Source organism: Labrus bergylta, chromosome 22 (assembly GCF_963930695.1).
Source record: "Labrus bergylta chromosome 22, fLabBer1.1, whole genome shotgun sequence".
NCBI classification, from domain to species: Eukaryota; Metazoa; Chordata; class Actinopteri; order Labriformes; family Labridae; genus Labrus; species Labrus bergylta.
The window spans coordinates 19,538,509-19,554,616 of record NC_089216.1 but is presented as its reverse complement, the minus strand read 5'-3'; the positions used below and the strand labels follow the sequence as shown (position 1 = coordinate 19,554,616).

Genomic DNA, 16,108 nt, shown 5'->3' with positions numbered 1-16,108 from the left:
ACAGAGAATAATCGTCACCATCCCCTCCCACTTGCTCTCGGTGAATTCTCCAGATTAAATCCTGCTGTGTTCTCACCTCAGCTCACTCGAACCTGCTGCAGGAAACAATACTAAGGGGCTGTCAGGGAAGCTTAGGGTAAAGTCTGAGTGAAAAATGAGGCTGTTTGCGTTCACGTATAAATCTCCTCTTCCAAATCTCAGGAGATTTTCAAATTCCTGCTCCTTTAATGCAAACAATACAGTAGAGTAAGGCCTGTTTTTGTCCATATAAACAGTTGGTTTGTTTGTTGTGGAAATAATACGCTGAATGATTTTGAGTTGAGTATGCATGGCAGAACAAACAGGGAGGTTTTGTTCCCTAACTTGTGCGCCCTGCCTCCCTCCAGATACGGTGACCTCCTCGTACATTCCCGTCAAGCCCTTCGAGGATGGCTGTGAGCGGGTGTCAGTGGAGGTCGAGGAGTTTCTCCCCGAGGAGGCAAAGTACAACTACCCCTTCACCACCTACAAGAACCAGCTGTACGTCTACCCCCAGCTGCTGAAATACGACAACCAGAAGAGCTTCACCAAGGTGTGGGACTCAAAATGAATGTGGTTAAAATGAGGGTAGAGATGGCGTCCCAGATTTGCTTCATGGTCTCTCTCTCTCTGTTTGTTTGCTCTGCTGTGTGCTATTATTAACTTGTGCATGTTTTTTTCTACCCCAGGCTAGAAACATCGCAGTCTGCATCCAGTTCAGAGATTCAGATGAAGAGGGTACAGCCCCTTTAAAGGTGAGTTGTACTCATAATGATACACACATTTGACCATGTGTTGTAGAAGGGTTTTCATAGGTGAGTTGCATGAACAGTGTGGCCACCATATATAATATGTAGGTGGCCTGCTGGGGCTACCAAGTTTCATCCTCATGCTGTAAAGCTTCGCCAACAACACTCTGTTACGTGTTTCTACAAACGTCCCTATTCCTTCCCTCTAACATTAAAAAAAAGCTCAGGTTCTCAGACTAGAGAGGAGCTTGAGGTCGAGGTAATCTCAGCAGAACTCCCACTCCTGCTGACCCCAGCCGTTACACTTGAACCTGACCTGAAGTTGTTCTCATGTCAGATTGCAGAAGTTGATTACATTTGCAAAATGAAACAGTGCCAGTTTAGCTCAGCAGTTAGCGCATGCATGCCATGTATTTTTTATTAATGGTTTATTTGAATGGCCTTGGCCCTTTGCTGCATATCATCTCCCACTTTCTTCTCCCAACATTCTCTGTCTCTATCTGACCTATCAAATACAAGCAAAAATGGCACACACAAAAAAACGTTCATAAAGATATCTTTTGCTGGGGCGACCAATACCTTAGCGGTTATGTCTTGGTCCCCATGTACAACGACTGTGGGTTTGAATCTGTCCTCGTCTCTTTGTGCTTGTCATCCCGACTCTCTTGGGTGACTCGGTCTTTCTCGCTCCATGTCTTATTGTTTACGGTGAGAAAGCAGACTCAGAGGGCAGAACAAACACCTAGCTGTGGGAGTGTCACCCACCTGGGGGAGGGGTTACTGCCCTTTGTGATGTCATGAAGGGAACATCTCCAAACGGCCTGTTTGAGCACACATTTTCTGAAGAGTGGAGCTGGCAGAAGACGGACAGGATGGACTTTTCTCATCATTGGGGGGTTTGTAGACAGACTAGAGACACATGTTAGTGTTAGAAAACCATGTAAAGTGTATTTTACAAAATATGTGAAGAGATTTTTTGTGTTAGTCTCTAAATTATAAAGACGTTATCTTGATTGAAGAAGTTGAGACTTGTGCACTCAAAATAGGTCCCAGGATGAATCAGGGTTCAGTAATTATTTAAAAAAAAACATACAAAGATATAAGTTGGTCTGCAGACTTACCAGTAATTATATCAGAGTCTTCATTTTATAAAGCATACATCTGCATTTTGTCAATTCAGATGTTCATGTAGTTTAGAATGAAACAGAAGATAGGAGGAGGAAGATCCGTAGAGATGAAACAGGCGTGCTCCTTCCTCTCAGCAGATCACCAGGAGCCTGGTGCAGAAACAATATAACTGTCCTGAAAAGATTTTGAATATCCCAGGTGAGGTTTGATCAATAGCAGAGAGGCCTCCAACACGATAAACTCGTCTTTTTATTGCTTTTCACAAAGTGGAAGTCGATGAGCAGCTGAGGGGCCAGAAGAGGAGAAAGGAAATGCTTAAAGAAGCTGGTTATTAAAGCTGGCAGGAGAAGATGATAAATGGTCACTCTCTTTTTCCTCTCCTCTTTTTCTTCTCTGGCCACACATGTCAAATATTTGTGGGCGGAAACATTCATCAAAGTGGTGTGGACTGTTTTTTTTTCTCCCCCCTTTTCCAGTGGAAGGGAGGAAAACAGGAATTCTTTGACTGCAGCCGCCAAAACATTTACACTTGATGCTCCCGATTAAGATGGTGCAGACAGAGAGACAGATCAGCATGCAGTCAGGCATACATGTTAGATACTGTAGATCTGACACACACACACACACACACACACACACACACACACACACACACACACAGAGAGTCAGCTCTCAAACAATGCTTTAAAGCACAGAGAGGCAGGAAGTCACACACAAAACAAGGAGCCGGAGCCAGCAGCACACCTCTCACCTGATTTGTTATCAGAGGCAGCGGGAGCTCGGGGAGATTCTGTTTTTTACATGAAACAAAAATCTGACTGAGAGGACATTTTTCTAATCTTTGGTCACAGGAATGTGAAAGTTGAAGATGATGATGATGAGATTCCCCAAAGACTGCAAAGTGAATTTATCTTTGTCATAAATCACTACTTTCCCCCATCAAACCTTCATTTTTCATCTTGGTGTAATTTCTTTTTGGTTTCACCTAATTTCACCTTTAATACCTGAAAACAGTCCTCCAATGAAGCCAACTGAAAATATTGGCCCAACTAATTGCATTTCGAGCTGATATGAATTGGCCTTCCATCCCAGCTATCAGTAGCTCTGTTTTTATCCCAATTCATAAAAAAAACTTTTCTTAATGTAGTCAAGCAATGCTCTCTCACTCAGCATGTGCATATGGCACCTGTTGGATGGAGGCCTGGGTATAATGTCAATGCTTTCACACCATTGTTATGTAGTCAGATGAAGCTGAAGTTTAAGCTAGCTATCAGCTGAAAAGATCCTGCTCAAACTATTCACTGTAACGGCAGCATGTCTGTAATCTATGATTTAATCGCCTCTCACATCTAGCAGTCTCAAAATGTGAGGAATGAGGTTTTGTCACGTGTGGTAGAGTACATGTATGAACAGGACAGACTGACAGCTGATAGATCAAATCTGAGGAAGTTCCTTTGGCCATGGCCCCACACCCTCATCCTGACTCAGGTAATCAGGACTCCCATCAGCCCCCTTAACTTTCTGCCGCATAGCTACTTTACCTTCTGATCTGAATCCACAGATCTCCTCCTCCTCCTGCTTCTTTCTCCTCGGATTGACCTGAGATCTCTCTCCTCTCCCCTCTCCCCCCCTTAGCCTCACCCCATTCTCACGGCTCCTCTCATCCTCTTGCTCCAATCAGTCTCAATTTCAATCATGTGGCTCCAGAACTCTGTCCTTCCTCTGGCCAGCCCTGCTCATTACTGTTCATTAGAGATGACTACAATTGTTAGCATCCTAATTATCGTATCAAACGATTTGTCGCTCCCCATTAGATATATCCTGACCTGCTCAAGCTTGACCTTTTCCACCAAAGTTTATTTTCCCACAGAGCTTTGGTACAAGATTGAGTTTTGGCTATGTAGCATTTTCCAAAGAGTGCATTCTCAAAACAACCCTAATGTGCATCCACTAATGTCTCTATTTACCATTGAAGGTAAAAATACTATTTATGTGATCACATTTTAGTCATAATTCTGTGATTGTCCTGTGGTTTTCTGTCATAAACATTCAGCAGAAGCTTGAAGGTACCGTCACTTTAATTAAAAGAGGTATTGATACTGATTCTAAGGCTTGAAACTTCATATAATTTTCATGATGAGACAAGCTCTTTGTTTAACAAATCTCCCTTAATTCTCTGTTCTCTGTACATGAAGGGTTGCACACTCACCTCACCTTTTACCACAGATTCCTCGGCTCATACTCACCGCCGTGCCCCAACATCAAAGGACCACAATTGTTATGACTTGTGTCACAGACTTATGTCTGTGTGTTTGCCTTTCAGTGCATCTACGGCAAGCCAGGAGACTCACTCTTCACCAACAGCACCTACGCAGCCGTCCTGCACCACAATCAGAGCCCGGAGTTCTACGACGAGGTGAGCGATGTCACACAATGAGCAGCTGCAGCTCTGCAGGCTTGTAATGTGGTGGTGGTGTGATGAACATTCACTTTGGGCTCTAACAGGCTGTTTGTTTCATAACAACAGAAGCATATCAGGTCTCTCACAGACACTCTGAATATCGATATGTCATGTTATTCTCATCAGGACTCGTGTGAACAATAATTAAATTGCTCCTGCCCAATATCTTTAATTTAAATTACTGTGCGCCTATTACAGATATCTGGCCAATTTGCCTTATCGTGTCACTACATCATGACTCCTCCTGCTATGAATAATTTTAAAATTAAATGACAGAAGGATTTGACAGAGACAGCAGGATATAAGTGAAAAGTAGTGAAAAAAGAAGCATGACAAAAGGTAATGCGTATCTCATCCTAGAGTTTATTACCACTCGCACCGCACCGCAGCCTATCCTATTCCTATCCTGTTTTTTTATGAGTTATCCCAAAATTTCCACACCAGTACAGGAGTCTTGCAAAAAACATGTAAAAGAATTGCATAGCTAGCATTTAGTAGAATAGGCGTTTATAAGCAGTTTGCGTCTGCCTATGCCTTTTCAGTCACCACATAATACATGACTGTTGACTCTGTTTGAACTGTCTGTATGGTTTAAAATTATTGTATACGTATAATGGCTTGATAAATACTCATACACTCATACATATAGCCAGCAAAGCCAATAATGCGGTGAGCCTGAATTATTCTACAACAAACCGATAGATAAATGGTTAATAGACTTTAGCTTGTATATTTCTTTTTTAGTCTTCTGACTACTCAAAGTGCTTTTACACCGCAGGTCACACCTACACATTCACACACTGATGGTAGAGGCTGCTGAGTAAAGTGACCATCAGAAGTAATTAATCGCATTCATTCAATTTAATTCAATTCAATTCAAAAAACTTAATTTGTCCCCTGGGGGGCAATTCAAAGGCACACAGAGCAGTAAATTAACAACAGTGCAAGTAAACAAAACATTTTAACCTAAATATAAAGTGTCAATTTAAATACAACTTAAAGCTTAAAACAATATATCTATAGAAAAAATAAACAGTAGAAAACGTAATAAATGCTAAATAAACGCTAAATAACTGCTCTGTGAGCCGGCCGGTCTTCCGCACGAGCAGCGACCCGGAACCGGAAGCTGCTGATGAAGCAGCTGGAGCAACTTGGGGTTAAGTTTCTTTGCCCAAGGACACATCGGACATGTTGCTGCAGGAGCTGGGGATCGATCTTCTTTTCTCTAGTCCCTCGATTAAACAACTTCTATACTTGAGGGGAGGTGTCAGCCAGCCATCTGGGCGATGTAAACAAACTGAAGATAGGACTCTGAAAACTCTGAAAACATCACAGACAGTGGACTCGGGTGTTACACCCATTGTAGACAGTCATGACTCACAGAGTTATTTTCAGAGGATACACTTGATTTCTATTACATTGAAGTGTGAAAAATCACATATAAAGCCTCTAAACAAGAACAATGATCTAATTTTTATGTAATTCCCTGGAGCTTTACAAGTCAACCTACCACAGGGACAGAAACAGCAGACTGACAACAATACATGAGGCGCTGTCTGCAGGGGGCGCTCTCGTTGCACACAGAATACCAGTCCACGTGGAAAACTAATAAGAATACAGCAAATACAGGCAGATTATGGCAAAAGGATTGATTAACATTGTTACCATAGCAAAGGTGTTATAAAAATTTGAAGATTAAAAAAAAACCTGGAGAATCACGTTCATCAGGTTTTTGAAACTGAAGTGGAAACGATGAGAAGTGTAACTGAAAGCAGAAATGTAGAAACTCTGATTATTATTCTCAAATTTCCTTGAACCCTCAAATTCTCTCTGAATTCTTCAACTAGCAGAGAGATAATCCCACAAATCTCCATCCGGGGAGAGCTGAGGCCTCACACACACACACACACACACACACACACACACACGCTCAGTGAAAGAGGTCTGACCAGGATACCGATAAGGAGGTAGAGCAGAGGGTCTCCATATGGCCCTGATGTCAAACGGATTAGGATCTTAAGAGTCCCCACAACCACACCCACATCACACACACACACACACAGGAGCATGCTCGCTGGGATTTACCTCCACATGATTAAGCTTCCTGTTACATCATGAAGACTTCTGCTCAAGTTTACAACAACAATCTATTTCTTTTTCAACATACTCTGCTTCATTTCATATCCCTTCATCTTCTAAAACTTCTCAGTGAAAAGCTTGTAATAAAGATTCTAATTAGTCGTAGTGCCAGTAGCAGGTTACAGTGAGTTACAGTGTGACAAAGATTCTGACTTCACACAAAGTCTTAATAAGGAAAAGGAGTGCTCTAAAGAGTGTGTGTCACAATATTGTGGAAGTCTCTAAATCTCCAGCGAGGAGAATTTAGCGATCTAGCAGGATGATTCAAACTCCTGTCATGAATTAGAGAGGGATGTTTTGATGAAATGCACTCGTGTCATTGTTTAGAAATGTGTTGGTTACAAGATCTGCAACTGTGGAAAATCACATTGGCAGAATGTGTCACTTCCTGTCAGAGGATCTTTATATGAAATACATTTCTGAGCTGTCGCTGCCCCCTAGTGGTTACAATATATAATCAGGTTTCACCAAAGGACGCTTTTACAGTGATATATGTTACACATGTATTAATGGTATCACACGTATCCCAATGACTTAAAATATTATGTTTTAAGTTATAACACTATTCATTTGAGAGTTAAAAAAGGAGGGAATGATAGGCACACACACACACACACACACACACACACACACACACACACACACACACACAGATAAACTAGCAGCCAAAGGCACAAGAGAAAATAATTGTTTTAAGAATGAATGCACCTTCATTCTTCTTACTTCTAATTATTCAAATTATGTGTTTTAAATGCCTTTATCCATTCACCAAAATCTGACTCCTTAAATGAAATGGGCCATGTTGAAAATGTCTTCTCGTGTACAGCTGTGACTTTCTGCTTTGTGCATAGGTGAAGATTGAGCTGCCGGTCCACGTGCATGACAAACACCACATCCTCTTCACTTTCTACCACATCAGCTGTGAGTCCAGCAGTAAGGCCAGCAGCAAGAAGAGAGAGGGAGTCGAGTCACTAGGTGAGTGAGTCTGCTTTGGATTGAGATGTGTCCTTGAATGCAACATTAGTAAAAAAAACACTACACTACTGGTGAAAATGTCTCTGTTTTAAGCCATCATGTTTTTGTTTCTTCTTATTTATTCAAATCATAAAATCTTTCGCTGTGTAACTTGATATGCTGCCATACCAGAAAAAACTAAAACTGTGAATCTGTGTTTCAGTGGGTTACTCCTGGATGCCTCTGCTTAAAGAAGGGAGGATGCAATCAGCTGAGCTCCAGCTGCCTGTAGCAGCCACCCTGCCTCCTGGATATCTGTGTCAGGACACCAAGAAGGTAAAGTCCTCTTACATCAAAACCCCAGGAAGGAGCCTCACAGTACCCGGTTCTGATAAAGACCACTTATCCAGCAGTCTAAATAAGTTTAAATGAAGCTAATGGATGCCAGCAGGATTCTAACAGCAAGCTAAATGCATGATGGCTGATATATGTTTATTTACATGTGTGTCTCTGTTAAGATACTTTCCTGAAAAAACTGTATAAAAGTGTGTGTTTTTGAACAGTCCCAGCCAGATGTCAAGTGGGTGGAAAATGCAAAGACGCTGTTCAAACTGAGGATCCATGTAGCATCAACAATATACGCTCAGGTACAGAGTCAATATATTCTTAGAGCAGCTGGTGTGAAGAGGGTGTGTGTGTGTGTTATAATTTAATTTGATTCTTTCCTTCACAGGATCTGCATCTTCACAAATTCTTCCAGCACTGCCAGCTGATGAGGACGACATCAGAGGGCAACCAGGCAGAACTGGTCAAATACCTGAAGGTGAGCTTTTTAATTACTAAACAATATAATATGAAACCTCCGGTACAGTTAGAGCCCTGCAGGTCCTCGCAGATATTACAATCTCCATCGTTACAATAACATCTCAGCTTGTCTCACACCCTGAGGGCCTTTTTAGGCCCTCAGGGTTCTGTTTCAGGCCCTGTTCTGTTTTCAATTCAATTAAAACTCACAACTTAATACAAGCAAAAATCTACATTTATAAACATGCCAAGGGAATGGTGGTAAGTAAAAAAAACATGTTGTGTTATGTAGACTTTTAGGGTGTTTTCACATAGAATAGAATAGAATAGAACTTAATTTGTCCACAAAGTGGAAAATTGTGTTTGGCTTCACAAGAACAAGACAAAAAACATGATGAGAAACAAGACAACATTGAAGCACAGCAGAAAACCAGGAGAGCGCTTGTAGTCCTCGACAACATCACAGTCAGCATGGTTAAATAATGGTTAAAACAGGCATTTCATAAAACAATGTGCAGTTAGAGTTGGGGGGGTTATTTTTTCCTTTTTTAATTTAATAATTTTATTGCATTTTGGTACAAAAAACATTTTTTTTGGCTCTGAATCGCCGACCTGATGGAAGCACTTTGAACTGGGAGTGTAGTGGATGAAGGGTCAGTTGTTATGTCCTTCAGTACATGTCTGTCACTAAGTGTCAGTCTGTGGTTTCCCTATGATTTTGCTAGCGGTATTGACCACTCGTGTCAGTTTGCTTTTACACTTAACATCTAAAAGCCTGTACCATGCGACAATGTTAAAAGACAAAATACTTTCTACCAGATTCTTGTACACCATTTCAGGAATCTTTTTAATCACCCCAAACTCATCCAGCTTCCTCAGTAGGTGTAGCCTCTGCAGAGCTGTTTTAAAGACATAGTCTGTATTATCTATGAAAGTTCCTGAATATTTAAAACAATTAGGCATGGTTGTTTCATACCATGCACGGGCATGATTCAGGTCGTGGTGGCAGCAGGCGCAGTAAATCAACCCAGACTTCCCTCTCCCCAGCAACGTTTTCCAGCTCCTCCTGGGGGACTCCGAGGCATTCCCAGGCTAGACCGGATATAAAATCCCTCCAGCGAACTCTGGGTCTGCCCCGGGGTCTCCTCCCAGTTGGGCGTGTCTGGAAAACGTCTAAAGGGAGGCGTCCAGGAGGCATCCTTAACAGATGCCTGAACCACCTCAACTGGCTCCTTTTGATGCTAAGAAGCAGCGGCTCTACTCTGAGCTCCCCTGAATGTCTGAGCCCAGACACCCTCCAGAGGAAGCTCATTTCGGCCACTTGCATCCGCAATCTCATTTTTTCGGTCACACGAGGAATATAAGTTTAACTTACTTTCTCTTTCTATGTGTTCCTCCCCATAGTGCCTGCATGCCATGGAGACTCATGTGATCGTTAACTTCCTGCCTGTGGTGCTGATGCAGCTGTTCGAGGTGCTCACAGCAGCGGCCAAAGAAGCCCATGAGATCGCTGTCAACTCTCTGCGGTATGTTCAGCCTGACTCGCACGGGGATAAGTATTACCTGGGGACCTCTGCTAATTTGTCTTCCAATTGATGTCCGGCAGGCTGTACGCTGTGAAGTGTGATGCTGCCCCCATAGGACATGGTTGTTCTCATGCAGCAGGAATATCTGCAAATAGGAGAAAATGACAAGCTTTGCTTATCCCCTGCAAATGCACATCCCCAAACACTGATGTTGGGGGGTAATTCCCATATTCTCAGAGGTCCCAGTTTAACACTAATCCCCTCTGACTATGGCTTTGATCGCCCCCTTTGTAAAATCATGTCTGCAGTTTTTACTATTTCGTTCAGATGAATGCTTATAGTATTATAACACTGCCTTCTCTGTGCCTACAGAGTGATCATACATATAGTCTCCAGGTGTCATGAGGAGGGTCTGGAACACTACTTGCGCTCTTTTGTGAAGGTAACCTTGACTCATTTAAATGTATTTTGTCTGCATTGCTGCTCTGTATCTTTGCTTATGTTTTGCTATTTTGTATCTATCTATTTTTTTTGTCTTTGTTCTCGCTTTAGTTGTCTTGTCTATGTCATTTCTATATATTATTGTTTCATTTTGTTCACCTTATCACCAATACATTTTTTCTTTAAAAAAAGGTAACCTGAAACAAAACCTTAGACAGCTTCTTTTACTTGTGCACACACCTCTACTGCTGGTCAGTGCACCATATCTATTTATGGATTTGTGTTTTCTTCTCTTTTCAGTACGTGTTTGTGACCAACAACCCTACATCAGGAAACTCAGCGACCACTCACGAGGTGCTGGCCACCGCTGTGACGGCCACGCTCAAGCAAACCGCCGATTTCAACACCAGCAACAAACTGCTCAAGGTTTGCCGTCTGGCTTTTTTCTCAACCCCTGTCCAGTTGTAGTTCCAACATTGAACAGCAGGTGGCATACTTGTGGATAAAGTGTCAAACCAGCGAAACAGGAAGTACATTTTTTCCATATGAGTTGTAACCACATTTCAAAGATGTCATGCAGCATGTCGCTGCTTGTAACGTTTCTGTTATCTAATCCAACTGGCATACATGATTTTTGCATATCAACGCTGATGTCTATCTCAGGAATTGTACATACTTCTGAATACCTGGATCAGTCTCTTAACTCTTCCTCTGTTTGATCCCTTTCTCTAGTACTCCTGGTTCTTCTGTGAAATCATGGCCAAATCCATGGCCCAGTACCTGCAAGAGGGCAACCGCATGAAGGTTTGTGCATTGAGCAATCGTTTGCCTTCGAGCAATTCAGATTGAGAAGCTTATCATTACATTTTTTAAATACATGTTTGTTCATGAGTCTGTGTTTCAACAAGTGACGTTACAAAACCTGTCAACACATTCATAAAAAACCAAATCCTCCCGCACACTCGAGGGAGAGCAGGAGACTCGGGGTGAATCAGTCTGCCATGTGTATTATCAACCATCTGGTTTAAACCAGCAGCGTCACATGTTCTGCAGAATGCAAAGTGATGATGCTAAGAAGTGCAACAAAAAAAAAAAACAATCTGTTTACAATCCTGTTAATTTGACCTCAAGCTTGGATGCCATTTGTCTTCAATTCAAGCTTTGTTTCATCAGACGTTTGTCGTGACTTTCTTTAGATGCCTCGGGCCCAGCGCTTCCCCGACAGTTTCCACCAGGCGCTCCAGTCCCTGGTGTTGTCCATCATGCCACACATCACCATCCGCCACATGGAGATCCAAGAGGAGGCTCGCTGCATCAACCTGAGTCTGGCTAATTTCATCAAGGTCTGGACACCACATGCAAAAAAAAATAAAACATCAAAACAAACCAAACACACCTCACCAAAGGCTGTTTGCCATGTGGTGTGTGTGTTGAGCTTCTCCCTTATTGTCTTTATTTTTGTCCCTGCTCAAGAACACCACAGCTCTTCTTTTTAAGTTAACATGAAACAGCTGGCAGAGTGCTGTTTGATTTCACATATTTATGGGCTCCTTCAAAAACATTAAAAGAAGCAATATGTGAGATATTTACTGAATTTAATCATGTCTCTCTAAATAACCTTACTATATGATCAGACATTAAGGAAACATGCTATGTTGAAGTGCTGGCTTCTCTGACAACAATGCAGCAGCCAGTATGTCCTCCTTCTAACTTTAGATTCTGCTCCTGAATGCTCTGGATTCTCCCCGCCCCCACACACACACACACACACGGCCATTTTGGACGCCCCTCGGTTTGCCAGATATGAGAGCAGTTATCAGGTCAACAGGTGTTGCAGTGATGGAAGCGGGCAAGAGAAGTGGTTCAGATAGAAGTGATTGTACCCGACCTAAACAAAAAGAAGAGGAGTAAGCGTTGTAACACTTGTGGTGATAAACGCTGGTTGGAGCCCCCCCCCCCCCCCCCCCCAGTGAATTGAAGTAACCATGATTTTATACTCTCTTCAATCTGTTGGTTGTGCTTTTAGCCTCTTGCACACTGTTTTGGTTTTTTCCATTCCTGGAGGATTCTCATCGCTGTGTTTGTACGCCCCTATATTTATCTGCTGACAAAGTTTTAAGACTTTGAACAAGAGCCAGAAGCAGATAGCGCCCCCTGCTGTTTAAAGGAGAACAGCAGTTAATCTCCTCATCTCACCAGTTTGACTCTTCCCTCTTATGTGCTGATATTTTACTGCCTCTCGGGGTGTCGTCCCTACAAACAGTGTTTTTGACTTTCTGGGATCTTGAGGAAACAATCTCAAACATGTGTTTGTCTGTAATCTTTCTCAGTTAAATGTGTGCTAACCTGTGTTTTCTGTCCTCAGAGGTGCCTGACCTTCATGAACAGGGGCTTCGCCTTCGGTCTGGTCAACCACTACATGTGTCATTTTGGTCTCAAAGATCCCAAGGTAGGTGCTCGAACAGAACACAGAAACATCTTCCACTCAAAAACAAGGCGAGGCTTTTGACTGTCAGGTTGTCAAAATATCAGATTTTTAAAATTTGATACTATTCTAGTGATGATGAAGCGTTATCAATATCTAATTAGTTACCGCGGCAACAAAAAGAATTCGGCAGCGGACAAAATTATCCTTTGCTCGAGCTGCAGTTGCCTGTGGCCTGCATTGTTGTGTTAGCATGCTAATGTTAGCATACTTTGGTTAAGATTTCCAGTTACCCCTCTGGACACGCTCCTGCTTGAAGGTTAACTCCAGAACTCATTAGTTGCATTTAGTTGCAGTGAGCATCGTTACAGTATTAGACCTCCATCAGACCTAGTACTGAAACTTTGCCAATAAATGTTTGCTTGCAAGTTTGACAGTGTGCTGGAGTTTACCTTTACATTTTTCCTAAACACCTGTCTTGTGAAATGGATGTGCAAAGGTTTTTATTGTTCTTCTTGCAGGCAAACTCCTGCATGCTGTCTCAATCGCTCCAATATGTTGGCAATGTATCAGTTCCTGGTACCTGTATGTTGCTGAAATATTTGTGCAATTTAGACAGCGCTCTCTCTTTCACTCAGCATGGCTTTTGGTTAAAAAACATCTTTACAGTCTGTGGTTTTCTTCAAAGCTTTGTTACTTTTTGATACCATCATTGATAAAATGATCAGAGACTTTATTGTTTTTAAACTTCTAGCATCATAGTTTTGAAAATGTTGACGCCGTCGCTGTACCGTAGGGGAAACTTAGAGACACTGATTTTTTTAGCTGATGGAGGAAGAATGAGAGTTGCTTTGTGAAATCAGGTGCACCACCTTTTATCTGGAAGACAAAACATGCTATCTAACCGACACATAACAGTCATCAGAACGTGCTGTGTGCTGCGCCTTAGCCAGCTCTCTTTATCAGCAGCACATTTGACTAACAAATGAAACAGAGACAGCCAGGTCACTGAGTCGAGGATTTAATTTAAACAACAAGGAGAATGATCTTTATTCACGGGGGCGGTTGATAAAAGATTTACATAATGCATACACACGGTATGCACGCGCTCATGTTTCTTTTCTTTTTGCCACAGGTTCTGAATGAAATGAAATTTGAGTTCTTGATGGCCATGTGCAACCACGAGCACTTCATCCCTCTGAACCTGCCCATGGCATTTGGGCGCACCAAGCTGCAGAGGGTACAAGGTGAGGGCTCCAAACACGTCATGCTGTTTCTACCACACATGTAACCACTGACTAGCTCTCACATGAACCCCAAATCCCCTTGCTGACCTTTCCCTGACCTGATCCACCAAACTGATTCCCTTCATTAACCTGATAGTTTGGCCTCACGCACCCACAAGTTAAAAAAAACAAAAGCAGGAGGCAGTTGACACACCTACCTCTACTGTGTTCCTGAATAACAAGTTTATCAACCACTTGTTCACACGTCATGTTTTATACAACCACACGAGAGAAAAAAAACAACTTTGCTTTGAAAATGCTGCATGGATTGTTTACAGTTTTACCCCCAATTTCTTTTCTTTTTTTTTTTTTTTTTTTACTCCCCCCTCCCTTTAGATTTTATTCCGTATGCGTCGGAGCTTTTTGGCCCTGTAGGTAGGTGATTCTCACCGCACCCAACTCTACATCAATGCCACCGTCTGCAAACAACCTGCATCTCCTTGCACTAACACCCCCCCCCCCCACCGCCATCCTGTTCAGCTTCCCCCTTTTTTTCCTCATAGGACATCCATTCACTTGCACTCACTTTCTCACAATGCTAACGCTAGGCTAACTTCTTCATACGCCCGAGCCTGTGTGTTGTACTGCAGAGGAGCTTGTGGGAATCAGCTGATCTCTTTCTCTTGATGCTTGATTGTGAAAATACTCGATACAAACATCTGTCACGAGGCTGGGTTATCTCTCTCTCTCTCACTGTTTGTGTCTGCTCTCTCTCTCTCTCTCTCTTTCATCTGTCAACCTGATGGTCTGTCTCTGTCACTGAAGAAGATAATCACAGATCTGTTCCCAGGCTGCACTACCTGTTTTTAAATATTACCACAGCATTATTGTGAAACTGTATGTCATTGTTTGCGTCCTAAAAACAGACAACTTGTCATTTTCCAGCAGCACGTCGTCTGTCTGATCTTCTGTCCATTTATCGCTCTGTTTTTCTTCACATGCAGAATGAAATGTTTCCAACATTACACGTGTGCTAATGTAGGCGATGAGTAATGAACTGTCGTATGTGTTTGTGTGGTGTGCAAAACATTAATGCTAGAATGATTTTGTTGTTGTGTTGAGGTTTCACTGCAAAACACCATAAATACTGATCGATGACATAGATATATACTGTAACTATCATTATTAGAGATTTCAAATGGGAGAATCTAGTGATCCAAAAATATCAACCAGCATGCACATCCGAGTACTGGGTGCAGGACAAAAAATATATCCAAAGACAAAGGGAAGACTGAGACCTGGTTCACACAAAAATAGTTTTTTCTCCCCCGTTTCAAAAAATAGTCCCGAAAAATAAATACGTTTAAATGCTTTTTTTTTTTTTTTACTGAGCCCCAAAGGGACACAGAGGGGGGGAAATAATCTTTTGTGAGAACCATCCTGAGAAACTAAAAGTAGAATATAATTGGAAGGAGAAACTTTGGTAAGATCAGACAAAGCTTCCGAGGATCTCTCAAAAGTTTCCTTGGATCTCGTAGAATGTTTTTCAGGATCTAGCAAAAACTTCTCGGGATCCAGATTCATTCAGTATCTTTTGGATCTGGAGCTTGTATAAAGTTTTTTTCAAGATCTCTCAGAAGTGAGATCCAGCAATAGTTTATAAACTTCTGTTTAAAAGTTTTTTAAGGATTTTTGCTAAAGCTTCTCAGGAAATTGAACGTTTCCTGATTGTTGCCGAAGTTTATCAGGCTCTTGAAAGTTCTTCTTGTGATCTTGTAAAAGCTTTGCAGGATCCTGTAAAAGTGTCTGAGGATCTGACAAAAGTTTCTTGGGATCTAGCTAAAGTCCCTCCATGTGCCCTTTTTGATTTTCAGGAAAACTGTCTCAATCTAAAAGCAGAAATTCAGCATTAAAAGATTATTTTCCAATCAGGATTTCATTTGTTTTATGTCCTGTAACCTCCAACATTAGTGCACCACTTTAGTGCAATCCTGGTGCATGTGTATTTATATCTTTCTAAATCAGTTAAATCTGAAGCAATAATAAAACCTTTCAATTTTAATTAGGCATAAAACTGATTCATTTACAACAAGTCAACCGAAACATGATGTTGTTATTCTCACTTTTCTTCTGGCCTGTACTAACGGTCTCTTTCACATAAGGAAAACTAATTTCTCAAGACTATCAGATTATGATCTTAGGAAATTTCTTCACTCTCTACATCATTATTGTGTTAC

General features: G+C 41.8%; 1 protein-coding gene across 4 annotated transcripts in view; it reads left to right on the top strand.

Moving 5' to 3' along the window:
- The window catches only part of dock11 (dedicator of cytokinesis 11), an 87,979-nt gene that overhangs the window by 30,446 nt on the left and 41,425 nt on the right, over window positions 1-16,108 (top strand). For 3 of the 4 annotated variants that reach the window (XM_065950226.1, XM_020645582.3, XM_020645583.3), the window contains exons 17-31: window positions 387-571; window positions 708-773; window positions 4,219-4,311; window positions 7,347-7,470; window positions 7,673-7,785; window positions 8,013-8,096; window positions 8,183-8,272; window positions 9,658-9,779; window positions 10,152-10,221; window positions 10,521-10,646; window positions 10,953-11,024; window positions 11,417-11,563; window positions 12,586-12,669; window positions 13,781-13,892; window positions 14,268-14,306. In XM_065950226.1, the coding sequence (XP_065806298.1) occupies window positions 387-571; window positions 708-773; window positions 4,219-4,311; window positions 7,347-7,470; window positions 7,673-7,785; window positions 8,013-8,096; window positions 8,183-8,272; window positions 9,658-9,779; window positions 10,152-10,221; window positions 10,521-10,646; window positions 10,953-11,024; window positions 11,417-11,563; window positions 12,586-12,669; window positions 13,781-13,892; window positions 14,268-14,306 (1,527 nt within the window). The remainder of the gene's footprint in view (window positions 1-386; window positions 572-707; window positions 774-4,218; window positions 4,312-7,346; window positions 7,471-7,672; window positions 7,786-8,012; window positions 8,097-8,182; window positions 8,273-9,657; window positions 9,780-10,151; window positions 10,222-10,520; window positions 10,647-10,952; window positions 11,025-11,416; window positions 11,564-12,585; window positions 12,670-13,780; window positions 13,893-14,267; window positions 14,307-16,108) is intronic. The other variant, XM_020645584.3, reaches the window with a different exon arrangement.